The 17,339-nt window shown below is 45.8% G+C and overlaps 1 protein-coding gene across 1 annotated transcript in view; it reads right to left on the bottom strand.

Moving 5' to 3' along the window:
- The window catches only part of mav (maverick), a 148,846-nt gene that overhangs the window by 35,482 nt on the left and 96,025 nt on the right, over positions 1–17,339 (bottom strand). Inside the window, exon 2 of the mRNA XM_069300695.1 lies at positions 9,611–9,830. Within this exon, the coding sequence (XP_069156796.1) occupies positions 9,611–9,830 (220 nt within the window). The remainder of the gene's footprint in view (positions 1–9,610; positions 9,831–17,339) is intronic.

A 17,339-nucleotide genomic window follows, 5' to 3' on the forward strand; every position in this document is an offset into this window, starting at 1 on the left:
ATCCTGGTCCACACACACACACACACGCACACACACACACACACACACACACACACACACACACACACACACACACACACACACACACATACACACACACACACACACACACCAAACTGTGGGAAAGTGACGTAACGCCTCGTAATCCTTGATCTCAACACACCACCACCTGCTTCCCCCCCTGAGGAAGGGGGAAGCGGGGAACCACCCCACCCCTCCCCCTTCAGTCAGGGGGATATCTCCCGTCCCCCTTAGGGTCTCCCCTTGAGACACTTTCCCCACCCACTCCCAACCCCTTAGACCTGCAATACTCTTCCTTCTCCCCCTCTCCCCTCCTTTCCTCAAGCTTCTCCCTTCCCTTCCCCAAACAACCCAACAGCCCCATTTCCCCTCGTAATAATAATTAAGATGAAGCATGAGAGTGTAAACGAAGATTGATAATTCATCTATTTGAACTTGGAAATTAAAATCGATAACTTTAAAGATAACTGAATGGCCAAAACGCCCAAGTTTTGATCATTGTAAGGAAGAAAATAACCAATTATTGACTCACAGTCTCCCATCTCTATAATTTCCCCCCCCCCACCTGAATATTCAGAATAAATATTGAACTTGTGAATTACGGGCTATTCATGCCCGTGCCACCTCTTGGGTGGCTTAATCTTTATCAATCAATCTTGTGAATTAGAGAATTAGCTCTTGAATGAGAATTAGAGAGAGAGAGAGAGAGAGAGAGAGAGAGAGAGAGAGAGAGAGAGAGAGAGAGAGAGAGAGAGAGAGAGAGAGAGAGAGAGAGCGAGCAAACAACACTGTCTCTTAGCAAGATGACACAACAAAGCCCCCACACCGAGGCACTGCTCTACACAACACACCTCCTGGCACACCTGCAGCAACACTCCCTGGCACACCTGCAACAACACCTCCTGGCACACCTGCAACAACACCTCCTGGCACACCTGCAACACCTCCTGGCACACCTGCAGCAACAACACCTGGCACACCTGCAGCAACACTCCCTGGCACACCTGCAACAATACTCCCAACACCTAAGAGCAATACACTATTCATCAACATGGATGATAATCAAAATCATCAACATAACCTTCACCCGCTAACTTAAACACTCATCAAAAAAATATATAATTTGACATGCTAAATATAGTTTACGTCTAAAGTCTAAAAGTCTTCAACGTTCGTGTATTCACCCTATAACGCTTCTCGACTCATTCTAATATCTCTACCCCTAAGGTTCTGGCCTCACCGTAGCGTTTCTGGTCTCACCGTAGCGTGTCTGGCCTCGCCGTAGCGTTTCTGGTCTCACCGTAGCTTTTCTGGTCTCACCGTAGCTTTTCTGGCCTCACCGTAGCGTTTCTGGCCTCACCGTAGCGTTTCTGGTATCACCGTAGCGTTTCTGGTCTCACCCTAGCGTTTCTGGTCTCACCGTAGCGTTTCTGGTCTCACCGTAGCGTTTCTGGCCTCACCGTAGCGTTGCTGGCCTCACCGTAGCGTTTCTGGCCTCACCGTAGCGTTTCTGGCCTCACCGTAGCGTTTCTGGCCTCACCGTAGCGTTTCTGGCCTCACCGTAGCGTTTCTGGCCTCACCGTAGCGTTTCTGACCTCACCGTAGCGTTTCTGGCTTCACACTCACCTTGTTGTCCTGACCCCAGACAAATGGTGCCAATACTGGACCATGAGAGCGTAAAGGCACACATTAAGGAATGGTAGAGTCATATATATTCCACGCTGACTACAGACCAGTGCCAGGCACACATCCGACAGGAAGGAGAATGATATAACACCAAAGCCACACACAAACAAAATAACATCAGCAGCGTATATGCAACGCAGGCAAGCATCAGCACCACTGTGGAGTTTCCACACCACTCCCCCCTGGTACAAAACACTATAGATAGAAGTAAGTCCATAATAGCTTTTGGATGTGTAGAGAAGGAAATTTCATCTATGGTGGACTGAGTAGCAGAAGGGATGAAAATCATAGAAAAAATAGTAGGAATAGAAGGCCTAAATTCAAAGATGCATGTCAGTGATTTTAGGAGGATAGGAAAATATGAGAAAGACAAGAACCGCCTCTTAAAGGTGACGTTTAATGGAGTGAAATATATGACAGAAGTGCTTCGAAATACCAGAAAACTGCAATGTGACGAGGATGGCAAACTGTGGTCAATAAGACAAGACCTCTCAAAAGAGGACAGAGAAAAGCTGAAAATGAACCTCACTGAAGCGAAACGTCTAAATGGGGATACAATTGAAGAAGAGAGGAATTCTTTTTTCTACAAAGTGTCAGGGGACTGGAAAGCTTGTGAAATGGTACATAAAGACAAAGCAACAAAATCATTAAAGAAAAGGGGTGTAAAGAACAAAGGGAAGGGGAACATATTCCTAAAAATAGTATATACCAATATAGATGGAGTGAGATCGAAAATATTGGAGTTGAAGGATATAATTCAGCTCAAAGTCCCAGATATTGTCGCATTAACAGAGACTAAGCTTGAAGAAAATATTTTAAATGAGGTCGTGTTACACACCCCCCCCCCACACACACACGATTCCCTTATTAAAAGGATATCCTGATGATTTTAGGCCATTTTTATTGCCACACTCCTGTCTGATAATTCAGGAACTCCGACAATTTGCGACGGTCGGGTAAGTACGAAAGATCGGGTAATTTAGAACGGTCGGCTAGGTTCAAAATATCGCAAACGTCCACACGGTTGGATAATTTCGGTCCAGCAATTTCAACAGATGGCACACTTAACATGGGTACGAAACTCTGAATGGTACGAAACTTTGAATTCTACGAAACTTTGAATTCTACGAAACTTTGAATTCCACGAAACTTTGAATTCTACGAAACTTTGAATTCTACGAAACTTTGAATTGGACTATTTTAAACAGGAGAATAAGAATATTAAGGACGCCTGGCCGAACATCGAACGGCGGAAACTTCGCATGATATAGCATCATTTCGAACGATCATATAAATGCCGATGGTTAGGTAATTTAGCAAGGTCTAACAACTTGAGAGTTAAGGTTATTATCGGGAGAAAGCGCCAAGCCATTATGGCTATATCCTGATCCTTGGAAGGGATCAGGATAAAGATTTGGGATTGGACGGGATGGGTGGGGGGGGGGGGGAATTAAGGAATAGTGCCCAACCACCTGTCTGGTTGATGTCTGATGGCATACCGCTCAATCTTCTCTAACTTTGTCTTGTGTGTCCTCGTATCTAAGTATAGACTAGTCTATAGTCTAGGTATAGACTCCTGGCTGGAGCTGCATATTCCAGGATTGGTCTGACATACGTGGTATACAGGATCCTGAATGATTCCTTACTCAAGTTTCTTAAAAGCAGGTCTTATGTTGGCCAGTCTAGCATATGCCGCTGATGGTATCCTTTTGATGTGGACCTCTGGGGACAGATTCGGTGTGATATCAACCCCCAGATCTTTCTCTCTATTTGACTCTTACAGGATTGTTCCTCCCAGATGGTACCTTGTGTTCAGCCTCCTGCTCCCTTCACCTAATTTCATTACTTTACACTTAGCTTGGTTAAACTTTAGTAGCCATTTTCTAGACGATTCCTGCAATTTGTCCAGATTGAAAAAAAATTAGTAGTTAGTAACAGTTGATTGATTGACAGTTGAGAGGCGGGCCGAAAGAGCAGAGCTCAACCCCCGCAAACACAACTAAGTGAATACACACACTCAGTTTGTAGATTCATTACCCAAATGAGTCACAGGGATATTAAAAAAAACTTTTTCAGTATCAGTAGTTAACGGATGGAATGCATTAAGTAGTGATGTGGGGGAGGCTGACTCCATACACAGTTTAAACTGTAGATATGAAAGAGCCCAGTAGGCTCAGGAATCTGTGCACCAGTTGATTGACGGTTGAGAGGCGGGACCAAAGAGCCAGAGCTCAACCCCCCCAAGCACAACTAGGTGAGTACACACACAAGCACACACACACACACACACACACACACACACACACACACACACACACACACACACACACACACACACACACACACACACACCTAGAGACGAGCCTACCACGCAGGCGCTGAAAGTGAAAGTTTAATCAGAGCATTACTCTCAGGTTTAAAGTTAGCTTAAGATGTACAAAGGGCAGCGGTGACCCTGAAGGACCTTGTAGAGGAGTGCGGGCCAAAACCAGGGCAGTGAGGGGACGGGGCCACCGGGTAGACGGGTGGGGTGGGGGGGGGGGCTCCGGGTAGACGGGTGGGGGGGGGGGGGCACCGGGTAGACGGGTGAGGGGGGGCACCGGGTAGACGGGAGGGGACGGGGCCACCGGGTAGACGGGTGGGGTGGGGGGGGGCTCCGGGTAGACGGGTGGGGGGGCACCGGGTAGACGGGTGGGGGGGCACCGGGTAGACGGGTGAGGGGGGGCACCGGGTAGACGGGTGAGGGGGGGCACCGGGTAGACGGGTGGGGGGGGCACCGGGTAGACGGGTGGGGGGGGGGCACCGGGTAGACGGGTGGGGGGGGGCACCGGGTAGACGGGAGGGGACGGGGCCACCGGGTAGACGGGTGGGGGGGCACCGGGTAGACCGGAGGGGACGGGGCCACCGGGTAGACGGGTGGGGGGGGGGCACCGGGTAGACGGTAACACTAGAATATTAAACAGGAATCATGAGGCAAGAAAATGACAAGCTGTTTTGCTATTTTTTGTTTTGTTTTTTTAAACAGGAGAGGGTTCAGGGACAGCTTAAAAAGAGCCGAGTCGTCAAATGTCAGGCAGGTTGATTGGCGACTATCTGGGTCAGTATATGAGCGGGGGGGAATATCTGGGGTGTTTGTGAGGGAATACCCCGGGTAATATAATCCAGGTAATATTATATTGCCTCCATAATTACTGGTCGTGTTCGGCTGAAACGTTTTTGGCAACACTGATTTGTTTAGAAAACGGGAGTTTGTATTTCAATAGCTTATGGGAAGGCGCTGACAAATTATTTTAATATGCAAACCGGTTTTAATTGTGTTTTAACTACACGCACACGCAACACACCACACTACACCGTTAGAGTTTCAGTGTCAGAATAGTCGACAAATGGAATGCTTTAGGAAGCGATGTGTTGGAGGCAGACTTCATACGCACACAGTTTCAAATATAGATATGATAGAGCCCAATAGGTTCAGTAACCTGTACACCAGTTGATTGAGAGGCTGGACCAAAGAGCCAGAGCTCAACCTTACAAGCAGCACACAGGAGGCTGGACTATAGGATAAATACCAGCACACAGCCCTAACTAATCCAGCATGATTCTATAGCCCCTGGCAGGGATATGAGGACAAGGAGGTGGAATATGAGGACAAAGAGCTGTGATATGAGGACAAGGAGCTGGGATATGAGGACAAAGAGCTGGGTTATGAGGACAAGGAGCTGGTATATGAGGACAAGGAGCTAGGTTATGAGGACAAGGAGCTGGGATATGAGGACAAGGAGCTGGGATATGAGGACAAGGAGCTGGGATATGAGGACAAGGAGCTGGGATATGAGGACAAGGAGCTGGGATATGAGGACAAGGAGCTGGAATATGAGGACAAGGAACTGGGATATGAGGACAAGGAGCTGGGATATGAGGACAAGGAGCTGGAATATGAAGATGCAGGAGTGAAGAAACAGAGCTCAACCCCCCCCCCCCACCTTTTCGGATCATAAAGGCCTCGAACGCCGATCCTGATAGAAGCTTAGACCATTGTATCGACCAGACAGACCTATTGGGTGGACCAAAGGAGATAATGTCAAGGATACCTTGAGACGCAAAACTCTAAGAGAGAGAGAGAAAGAAGCCTTCCTTCATAGGGTCAAGGTGCTCACCCTCTCCCTTGCTTCCCACCTCACCCACCAAACTCGATTATAGAAGCATACGACAGTATGTCTATGATCATGAAATAATACAAAATAATATAATTAGGCAAGGTTACACAATTATGAGAGGGCGCCAAGACAGTATGACTATACGTGCGCTGCTTTACAAAGAAGCCAGCAAGTCTATCATAACATATAATCTCATTGCAACATTATCGTATTGTTGCACCATAATTGTTCCAGGTTATGTTGCAACAACAACAATCCCTGCAGCTATATCTGTCTATATCACATGTTAAGGACACAGAGAAAGAGAGAGAAGGAAATGTGTCGTACAAGGCGAGGTGCTGCCCCAAGCCTTCCTGCCTACCTTTTTAATCATCAGCACTAGCTGTTGCTGTATCAGTACCAGCAGCAGCAGTACCACCAGCAGCAGCAGCAATACCAGCAGCAGCAGCAGGAGCAGCAGTACCAGCAGCAGCAGCAGTAGCATCAGTTTATTGGACCAAGTTATCACACGTCAAGCCAGATCTCGGGCCGGGTTGCAGAAACTACTCCCAGAACCCACTCCAGGTAAACTCCAGGAATACACAGCAATAACTGAATGTTAAGCATTTAATACTGGTACAACAGCAAGTTCAAGTACTCTCAACACTTCCCCCTCATCCTGTCCACCTCATGTTGTCTCTCCCACATTGTGGAATGTCACCGACGACTCTCCTGAGTGAGTTCGCAGTCCCGTGGGTAGACACGCACGGGACTGTGTCTCGCGTGTGTCAGGACCTCATTTCTACCAGGATCAGCGTTCGAGGCCTCTATGATCCCAAGGGGCTTGAGCTCTCTGTTTCTTCACTCCTGCATATCCCAGCTTCTTGTCCTCAGAGCCCTGCCAGGGGCTACGGAGTCATACTCGAAGCGCGCCATTATGAAAGGCGCGCTTCGAGCTCGCGAGGTAACCGAAGCACTCTTCAAGCTCGCGAGGTAACCGAAGCACTCTTCAAGCTCGCGAGGTAACCGAAGCACTCTTCGAGCTGGCGAGGTAACCGAAGCACTCTTCGAGCTTGCGAGGCAACCGAAGCACTCTTCGAGCTGGCGAGGTAACCGAAACACTCTTCGAGCTCGCTAGACTGTAAACAAGTCATGACACATGAAGAGAGAGTTTATCCTTGACATGTTCGTCCCAGCTGTGACGCAGCCGTCCTCGTAAACAATCACTAGATGCTCCTTAAGATAACTGCTGTAAACCTTCTGTTTGTAAATGAAAAACCCTTTTACACACACACACACACACACACACACACACACACACACACACACACACACACACACACACACACACACACACACACATCCTGCCCTCAGGCTGTGCTCGTCCAAGCTGCGGCCGACTCCAAAGCCACATTCAATAATTTTAACCGACAGTGTATTAAAAAATTTAGTATTTTCTCAAATGAAAATAATATTATTATATATTCGAATTTTGGTGTATGGTTAGACCTAGAATGAATTGGATGAGTTGGTTAAGTTTTGTAAACAATTATTTACACTTGGAGCACGTGAGTGAAGCGTTCATAGCGAAGGGATTCGAGCAGGGGGCTATAGAACAGATTCGAACTATTGGCTATAACTCCAGGATGTTGTGTCTAGTGAATAGGGTTATATCGAGGATGCCAATGGCTCAGCAGCCTGTCCTTTTAAGGTCTCCCAACGTCAAAAGACAGTCGTACTAAAGTGCCCTTATCCTAACCTACCAGAGGACCCAAAACAGAAAACGGGGAACAGTACGATGATTTACTGTTTACCCAAGCTTCCTCTCTTCCCCCCCCCCTGCTCTCTACCCAGTCTTCCCCATAGCCTCCTCCCCACAGCCTCCTCCCCATAGCCTCCTCCCCACATCCTCCTCCCCACATCCTCCTCCCCACATCCTCCTCCCCACAGCCTTCTCCCCCACCACGCACACCTCCATCAAACTCCCAACTTCCAGAGAGGTCAAATCACATTACGGAGCGACGAACTAATTGCGTCTAATTAGGCTCCTTGTTAGGCCCGACGGATTGCTTTAATATGGAGGCCCCTGAACCTGCCATCTTCCCAGATCAATATGAAGTTAGTCTGCCTACAAGAATATTTACTTTACTTCGAAGATCTCGCGAAAATAAAAGCCAAGAATGCAGTCAGGTGTAGAGAAGTGTAAACTTGTAGACCCTGGTGGAGGGAAGGGCTCGCTAACCAGCTCAGAAATGTAGCCATCAGTAAACCCGTCATGGGGAAAGGTTCTTGGAGAGTTAAGAAGCGCCTCCAGCAAGACATCACAGTGTAAGACTCGAGAGATAAGGCCATTAGGAATCTTGCGTCTATTGAAGAAGCAGAATATTAACGCTACGCAAGATCAGTCTCCTGTTTTATTTTAATTTTTTTAATTGACATGTCTATGTGCAAGGGTATTTATGGAGCTTCACTGGACTATATGAAGAGTTACATAATGTGTGTGTGTGTGTGTGTGTGTGTGTGTGTGTGTGTGTGTGTGTGTGTGTGTGTGTGTGTGTGTGTGTACTCAGCTAGTAAGTACTCACTTAGTGAGTACACACACTATATGTAACTAGTATGTAACTATGTAACACACACACACACACACACACACTAATGTTTGTGTGTGTGTACTCGCCTAGTTGAGCTTGCGGGGGGTTGAGCTCTGGCTCTTTGGTCCCGCCTTTCAACTGTCAATCAAGTGGTGTACTGATTCCTGAGCCTACTGGATTATCAAATCTAAATTGCTAGACACATGTGTGTGTGTGTGTGTGGGCCTACACACGGGTGGTGATTGATTTTGATTGATTGTTGCCGCCAAAGGTGGCTAGTTTATTTGCACCCCATACCCATCCTGTGAGCGGTAGCGCAAAAAGCTTTACAGAGGGCACAAAAGGTCTTTATCAGACCTCATCTTATATTATTACATAAACAATTCCATCTATCCTTCACACCTTATAATTTACAATGTCAGGTAGTTACAGAGAATGTTCCATTTCAAGAACTATATATTTACAGTAAGTCATTATACATTAATGATAGGTCTTATCGCTAATATATAATTGTTTGAGCAATGGAGATGTTAGAGAGTCATAGGGGAGCTGCTGTTTATTATTAGTCTTCGCAATACTCTACTTGTTTCTTAATCTAGTTTTTAAACACGTGTATTGGCCAACACTTCGACCCCTCCCCCCCCCCTGCAATGTTCTTAAACAAAACATCTGCGATTTTAACAAAAATCAGATTTCCCTTAAATAATAATTACCTATTAACATTAATATATTAAAAATTTGTTTAAATTATTTTCCCGAAAATCTAGACAAAAAATTGTGTAATTGTCTATGGTATATCTATGAATATATTTACAGTATTTTTAATACAAGTTTTCCATACACAACAATAATTAAAACCAAATGAAGTTATTCTGAAGTTAATTTAGACAAAATATGTCTGTGTTCTTTGATTTTTTTTTTTAACCTGGAGGTTATCTACCCGAGTCTACCTCCACTTAGGTAGATCTACCTCTACCTCCAGCCTGGAGGCCATCTACCCAAGTCGAGGTAACAAGACCATTGGGGTGGTAAAACCCCTCAAGTATTTCTTACGTCGCAAACACGACCGTGAGACTACTGGGTTGTGTTGCAGCGTTCGTCTCTCTCTCTCTCTCTCTCTCTCTCTCTCTCTCTCTCTCTCTCTCTCTCTCTCTCTCTCTCTCTGCTGCTACTCACTCCGTGACTGGTGCGTGACGCCCGTGCTGAAGAAGCGGTAATCCGCGACTGTGGGTCTCCGTGGACGATGGGCTGGCTTCCGTGCCCCGTCCTCGTCCTCGTTCTCGCCCTCGTCCTCGTCGTCTCTGGAGTACGAGTCGGCGCTCCTCGCCTCCTCCTCCTTCACCAGTCTCATGTACTCAGTATACGCCTCGTCGTACTCCTCTCTCGTCACGTTGGCCTGAGGGAAAGGAATATAGGGTAGGGAGGTGAGTACATGTTGATGGATATAGAGGGAGAGTACGTTTCAGTTTATTCCACCTGATGCCTCTGTTCACCTCTGGCACCTGGGAACTACAACGGGGCTCTATCCTGGGTGTGTGTGTGTGTTTGTGTGTGTGTGTGTGTACTCACCTATTTGTGCTTGCAGGATCGAGCATTGACTCTTGGATCCCGCCTACTGTGTGTGTGTGTGTGTGTGTGTGTGTGTGTGTGTGTGTGTGTGTGTGTGTGTGTGTGTGTGTGTGTGTGTGCGCGTGCATGCGTTTACATGCGGGCGCGCACGTGCGTCGATGCGTGTTTTTGTTAAACTGATTTTAAAACTTAAAAGTTTTGTCTGTAATATTTCCCAGGACTCTTGAAATCATATTAAAAATGAAGATATACTTCAAGTATTTAAGTATTTCACGCAGTTTTAATTAATATACTGCCCGCCTGTTTAATTAATCCCATGAAAACCTAGAGGTTATAGGGAGAGAGAGAGAGAGAGAGAGAGAGAGAGAGAGAGAGAGAGAGAGAGAGAGAGCGAGAGAGAGAGAGAGAGAGAGAGAGAGCGAGAGAGAGAGAGAGAGAGAGAGAGAGAGAGAGAGCGAGAGAGAGAGAGAGAGAGAGAGAGAGAGAGAGAGAGAGAGAGAGAGAGAGAGAGAGAGAGAGAGAGAGAGTGAGAGAGAGAGAGTGAGAGAGAGAGAGAGAGAGAGAGAGAGAGAGAGAGAGAGAGAGAGAGAGAGAGAGTGAGAGAGAGAGAGTGAGAGAGAGAGAGAGAGAGAGAGAGAGAGAGAGAGAGAGAGAGAGAGAGAGAGAGAGAGAGAGAGAGAGAGAGAGAGAGAGAGAGAGAGAATCAATTTATAATAATATGAGAAATACTAACAATAAACCCAAATAGCAAAAAATTAACAAACAAATAATCTATAATTTACATAACTTTTACCACCGACGAAAAAAAAAATAATGCAAACATCAGGCTTTTAAAATACCGATAAGAGAGATCATCATGGCCTTTGACAAGCCGCCAGCTTCCTGTCCTCGTCGAGGCCACTAGTATTAATGGCCCTCAGGTAAATTCAGGTAAAGTACCCCAAAAAATATAAAAGTTACAGAAAACGGAGACGGTGGTCATGGCAACCTCAGCACACACTGAAAGAAAACGGAGGAGGCGGCAAGGCGAGGTGGCCGGCCCCAACGCGGCCGTGAAAGCAATTCTGGTCTGTTCGAACGGAATGACCACCGGAAATGAAATGTTACCGGACGAAGGGGGGCGACTAAGCCGGCAGAAGGCTGAGCAAGAGCTGGTCGCCGCGGCTTAATATGCCAAGTTGAGCATGCCAAGCCCGTGTATTCACCTGTTTGTGTCAGCCGGATTGAGCTGTTTAGCTCTTGGACCCCGGCCTCTTCAGCTGTCGGTGGAGAGGCTGACACCCTACGTTTTTCACAACAGAAATCCTACGTTTCCACAACAGGTATCACTGGTGCTTGAAACATATACCCATAAGCGTGTCTCTTGTACACTTCTGCAGATCTGAACGAAAATGACACAGAAAATGGAAGCTTTTTTTTGGGTGAGACGAATGTATTTACTTCCGAGTGTTTTCTGTTGTTACTGTATTAACATTCTCTGTAATTTGTTGCAAGAATGTATATTATTAAGGCGCTTGAAAACCTGGCATACAAAGGTTTGATCAAAGACTCCAATTAATTTAAGTTGTATTTTCTAATACAGTTTTAAACGTTATTAGAAACACATTTTATTGAAACTATCCTCTAGAATTCTTTCGTAACTAGAAGACATTTCCGTCTTAGATTGAGGTCAAAGCTATTTCCAAGGCCACTCTCCCCCCCGTAGGGCATTAGTGGAGCGTTCTAACTCTTCACTAAGGTCAGTTTGGAGCATTTTAGCCCTTTCAATAAGGTCACTCTGGGCATGAGTGGAGTTTTGTAACTCTTTAATAATAATAATTGACCTTTCCCGAGTATTAGTGCATCTTCACCCTCCAGTAAGGTCAACATCTTCACCCTCCAGTAAGGTCGGCATCTTCACCCTCCAATGAGGTACGGATGTAAATGGAAATGAGGAATGGGAACAGGGATTTATATGAGGATGAGGTCAGGCAACTCACCACAGGTCAGAGGTGTCCACAGCGAAGGACTAAATTCCTTGTCTGATTAACTCATGCTAGGGGGGGGGGGGATGGACCAGAGAGCTGCTAGGGGGGACCAGAGAGCTGCTAGAGGGGGGGGGGAACCAGAGAGCTGCTAGGGGGGGCCAGAGAGCCGCTGGGAGGACCAGAGAGCTGCTAGGGGCACCAGAGAGCTGCTAGGGGGCCCAGAGAGCTGCTAGGGGAAGCAGAGAGCCGCTAGGGGGGGGGACCAGAGAGCTGCTAGGGGAAGCAGAGAGCCGCTAGGGGGGATCAGAGAGCTGCTAGGGGGAACCAGAGAGCCACTATAGGGAACCAGAGAGCTGCTAGGGTGACCAGAGAGCTACTAGGGGCTCTGTATCCACCAGTACCACCACCAGTACCACCACAAGACCACCAACATCCACCAGGACCACCACAACACCACCACCATCCACCACAACCACCACCAACAACACGCAGCAAGACACCAAAGACCTCTTGATCAATCAACACGTCCTTGTTCTCATCCTCCTAGGCCACAGCGGCCCGCCTCACCCTTCCCGAAATGTCGTAATTCTGGCGGGAATTTAAGCCCCCCGCGCCCATTACCCGCCAACTAATAAACAATTCCGACTCATAAATTCCCCCCCAATAAATTCTGAGATAAGTGCTACGGCCAATACAAATCCAGCTTTCGCGGAATATTGATTTTAAGTGGCAGAATGGTGCTTAAGGGGTCAGCTGTGTTACCTTGAGCTGGCGGGGTGAGGGGAGGTAATGGGGAGAGGGGAGGTAATGGGATAGGGGAGATTATGGGAGAGGGGAAGTAATGGGAGAGGTGAGAGAGGAGGTATGGAGGGAGTGTAGATGGGAAGGGGGGGGGAAGGGTTTTTGGGGAGAAATGGGGAGATGGGTGAGAGATAAAGGGGAAGATCGAGTTAAAAATGGAAAGAATGAGCTAATGACAAAAAATGGTAAGAGAGAGAGAGAGAGAGAGAGAGAGAGAGAGAGAGAGAGAGAGAGAGAGAGAGAGAGAGAGAGAGAGAGAGAGAGAGAGAGAGAGAGAGAGAGAGAGAGAGAGAGAGAGAGAGAGAGAGAGAGAGAGAGAGAGAGAGAGAGAGAGAGAGAGAGAGAGAGAGACAGACAGACAGACAGAGTGCATTCATAACTGACAAAGGATTGTCATATGTAGTTTAATACTGAGAGAACTGTAGGCCATTTTTTTTCTAAGCCTACACACTGACACCACAGCTGAACAACATCGAAATTAAAAAAAATAAAAAAGGTCCAAGGGTTATCATTACTAAGAATTTAAACGAAATACTCAACAAAGTTCAAAATAGAGTAAACAGTAAACAAGGGTATAGTGATCAGTCTAATGTAAACACAGCCTCACCGTGTCATTGGTCGGGCCCATTTAGATTATGCAGTTTACTCTCGGCCACCAAACTATTAAATGGATGTAAAATTCAATGGAAAATTGCTCAAAGCAAGATACAGATAATTCGTGGAATTGTAGAGTAAATTCCTCTTTTACTCCTCCTCTTTTTACTCTAATTCCTCTTTACTTTACTAATTCCTCTTTACTTTACTAATTCCTCTTTTACTTTACTGAGTAAATTAAGTAAAAAAAAGAGAGTGAAGATTAAGGAAGTTTTGCCCAAGAAGGGTAAGGTTACCCTTTGCCCAAGAGGGTAAGAGAAGAGGGTAAGGTGACCCAGGATGAAAGAGGGTAACAAAAGAGTAGAGGGGCAGGAGGAGAAATATTTTAATATTGCACAAAGAAATCACAACACAAGTGATGAATCTTTTAAAATTGTAGCAATTCAATGGGCTCGAACCCGCGTCTCTGTTCTCCTCAGTCAACTCTGCTCTAAAACGACATTTTTGTCTTTATATTCCTTTGAAATCTAGTCTATCAACATTTACAAAAATAATAAAATAGCAAGTCACAAGAGATGTTACTTGCATATCTTGTTACCTGATGCAAGTAATCTCTTCCTGAATTAGAGTTTACCAACTTCTTGCAACTAGCTCAAAAATGTAGCTATTAATCTATATGCCTTAATATATCAATAAAAATATGAGAAATTATGACTCAAATGACACGAAATGAGAAATTCTTAAAGGCACCCAAGAGAACAACCTAAGGAGAAGCAAGAGTCTAAGTGGCAACACCGACTTCTTTCAAGCAATGAAAACGACATATTTCAAGCAATAAAAAGAACCAACTCCCAAGAATTCTCACCAACCATTAACCCCCAAGTACTTTCCCCTCCCTTCCCACCATGCTGAGACCCTTCCCTTCCGCCCCACGCCATTACCTCCCCCCAAACAGTAATTACAAGACGCAGTGTGATAGTGCTACCTCAAAATTCAATTAAGTGATAAGAGGTTTTACAGATGAGATCGTCCCTTAAACTCTTCTTTACTTTTGAGTCCTCAGCATGCACTACCAGTTTATAACCCATTATTTCACTCATGCTATTATTATTATTATTATTATTATTATTATTATTATTATTATTGTGTATTATTTTTATGATCTTGTGATTTTGGAACAAGAAGATGATTGTTTTCTGGGCTTGTGTATGTGTGTATCTCATCTAGTTGTGCTTGCGGGAATTGAGCTCTGGCTCTTTGGTCCTGCCTCTCATCTGTCAATCAACTGGTGTACAGGTTCCTGAGCCTACTGGGCTCTATCATATCTACATTTGAAACTGTGTATGGAGTCAGCCTCCACCACATCACTTCCTAATGCATGCCATTTGTTAACTACTCTTGACACTAAAAAAGTTTTTTCTAATGTCTCTATGGCTCATTTGGGTACTCAATTTTCACCTGTGTCCCCTTGTTCGCGTTCCTCGTGTGTTAAACTGTCTTTATCTATGTTATAAATTAGCCTGAGAATCTTTTATGTAGTGATCATGACCCCCCTTAACTCTTCTGTCTTCCAGCGACGTGAGGTTTAATTCCCGTAGTCTCTCCTCGTAGCTCTTACCCCTCACTTCGGGTACTAGTCTGATAGCAAACCTCTGAACCTTCTGCAAATTTAGTCTTATACTTGGCGAGATACGAACTCCATGCTGGCGCTGCATACTCCAGGATTGGTCTGACAAATGTGATATACAAGGTTCTGAATGAATCCTTACACAAGTTTCTACCAGTCCGTGGACTGGTAAGAGGAAGAAACCGTTACAAGAGAATAGACTAAGAGCCTTGAGCAGCGAAGGGAAAGTTCACATTATAATTCACATTATAATTCACATCACATTATCTACAGTCTCCGTGGTGTAGTGGTAAAGACACTCGCCTGGCGTTCCGCGAGCGCTATGTCATGGGTTCGTATCCTGGCCGGGGAGGATTTACTGGGCGCAATTCCTTAACTGTAGCCTCTGTTTAACGCAACAGTAAAATGTGTACTTGGATGAAAAAACGATTCTTCGCGGCAGGGGATCGTATTCCAGGGACCATAGGATTAAGGACTTGCCCGAAACGCTACGCGTACTAGTGGCTGTACAAGAATGTAACAACTCTTGTATATATCTCAAAAAAAAAAATAAAAAATAAAACAACACTAATTTGATTCTTGTGTTTGAGTTACTTAAGAGGAAGACAATCCGCAAGGGGGTGACTGCAGTCGGACGTGGGACGCTATGGACTCCAGAGGTCAGAAGGCGAGGTGGAAGGAGTCCCAGTGCTGCCAGAGTCCCGGTGTTGCAAGAGAGCCCCGGTGCGTCGACAGAGAAGGTGGTCTAAGCGACACACCAAAACACAAGAAGTATGCTCACCGAGAAAGAAATATGCGCCAAGCGACGATGCGTATTCAAACGGTACGGAGACGCCGTGACGGAGTCGTGGTAACGGACATTCTTATATGATTGTGGAATTGTCAACATCGAAGTCCTTAAAGTGGACTTCGAAGCCATACGAGCGCGATGCTCTTCGGGAACTCCGTGGCCCTTGTGGGAGAGAGGCGGAGGGACCCTTGTGTTTGTACCCGCCTTGATGTACCCACCTAGATGTACCCGCCTAGATGTAACCGCCTTGATGTACCCGCCCTGTCTTGACGTGCCCGTCTATAGATGTACGTGACTAGACGAACGCACACAGGTGAGATCTCGTGTGTTCGTTCGCACCAATGCACACACACACCTGCCCTCACGTTCAAACACCATAAACACGTACGACCATATTAAAAAAAAGAGTCGCCAGAGGCCAAACACCACTAACCACTAAAAAAACAAGCCACAACTCTATCTAACTAACACGAGCTAAACACTAACCACAACCCAAGCCACGCTCCACAAACAAAACACCGCTAACAACACTCCACAAACCAATCACCAGTCATCAAATATAGCTAATACACAAAGCCTAAACATTGCCTAATCGTCTGGACCTTCACTACTACCGTGTCCGGGTTCCTCCTGCACCGGCAAATCCCAATTAAATTGTAGAAAAAACACCTCAAAATTCCGGTTTAACGAATAGGTGGATCGAGGCAGGAGAAAAACCAACCTCGTACGCTCGGAGTCAGGTACGTTAGGAAGATCACTGGTAAATCCAGAGCAGACTAAGATAAAAATTGCCACACATAAACACTCACAAACTCACAGAAACATACAGACGCACGCACGCAGGCACACACGCACATACACACACACACACACACACACACACACACACACACACACACACACACACACACACACACACACACCCGTAGTAGTGTGTGTGTGTGTGTTCAAATGTAGATATGACAGAGCCCAGTAGGCTCAGGAATCTGTACATCAGTTGATTGACGGTTGAGAGGCGGGACCAAAGAGCCAGAGCTCAACCCCCGCCAACACAACTAGGTGAGTACAACTAGGTGAGTACACACACGTGCACGCACGCACACGCACGCACCCGATACACAATTTCAAGTGTAGATATGATAGTGCTCGGGAACTTGTATACAAGCTGATTGCATTTTGAGAGGCGGGACCAAAGAGCCGAAGTTCAATCCATGCAAACACAACTAGGTAAATACAAAGTCGGGTGCGACAGAGCTCAGCACTTGGCTCATTTCTGCTCCTAATATATATATATATATATATATATATATATATATATATATATATATATATATATATATATATATATATATATATATATATATATAGGCATAAATGCACTGGAAATAGAATCGTTCACATTCCACTTGGCAGATGATGCAAAGTTGGCGAGGAGAGTTAGAAGCGACGGAGAGTGTGTGAGAGAGACTACAGGTAGACCTGGAGACTCTGCAGCCTTGACCAGAAAGATGGAGGCTAGACTTCAACCCGGACAAAAGCAAAGTAATGAGGGATAGG

Source organism: Procambarus clarkii, chromosome 44, assembly GCF_040958095.1.
Source record: "Procambarus clarkii isolate CNS0578487 chromosome 44, FALCON_Pclarkii_2.0, whole genome shotgun sequence".
NCBI classification, from domain to species: Eukaryota; Metazoa; Arthropoda; class Malacostraca; order Decapoda; family Cambaridae; genus Procambarus; species Procambarus clarkii.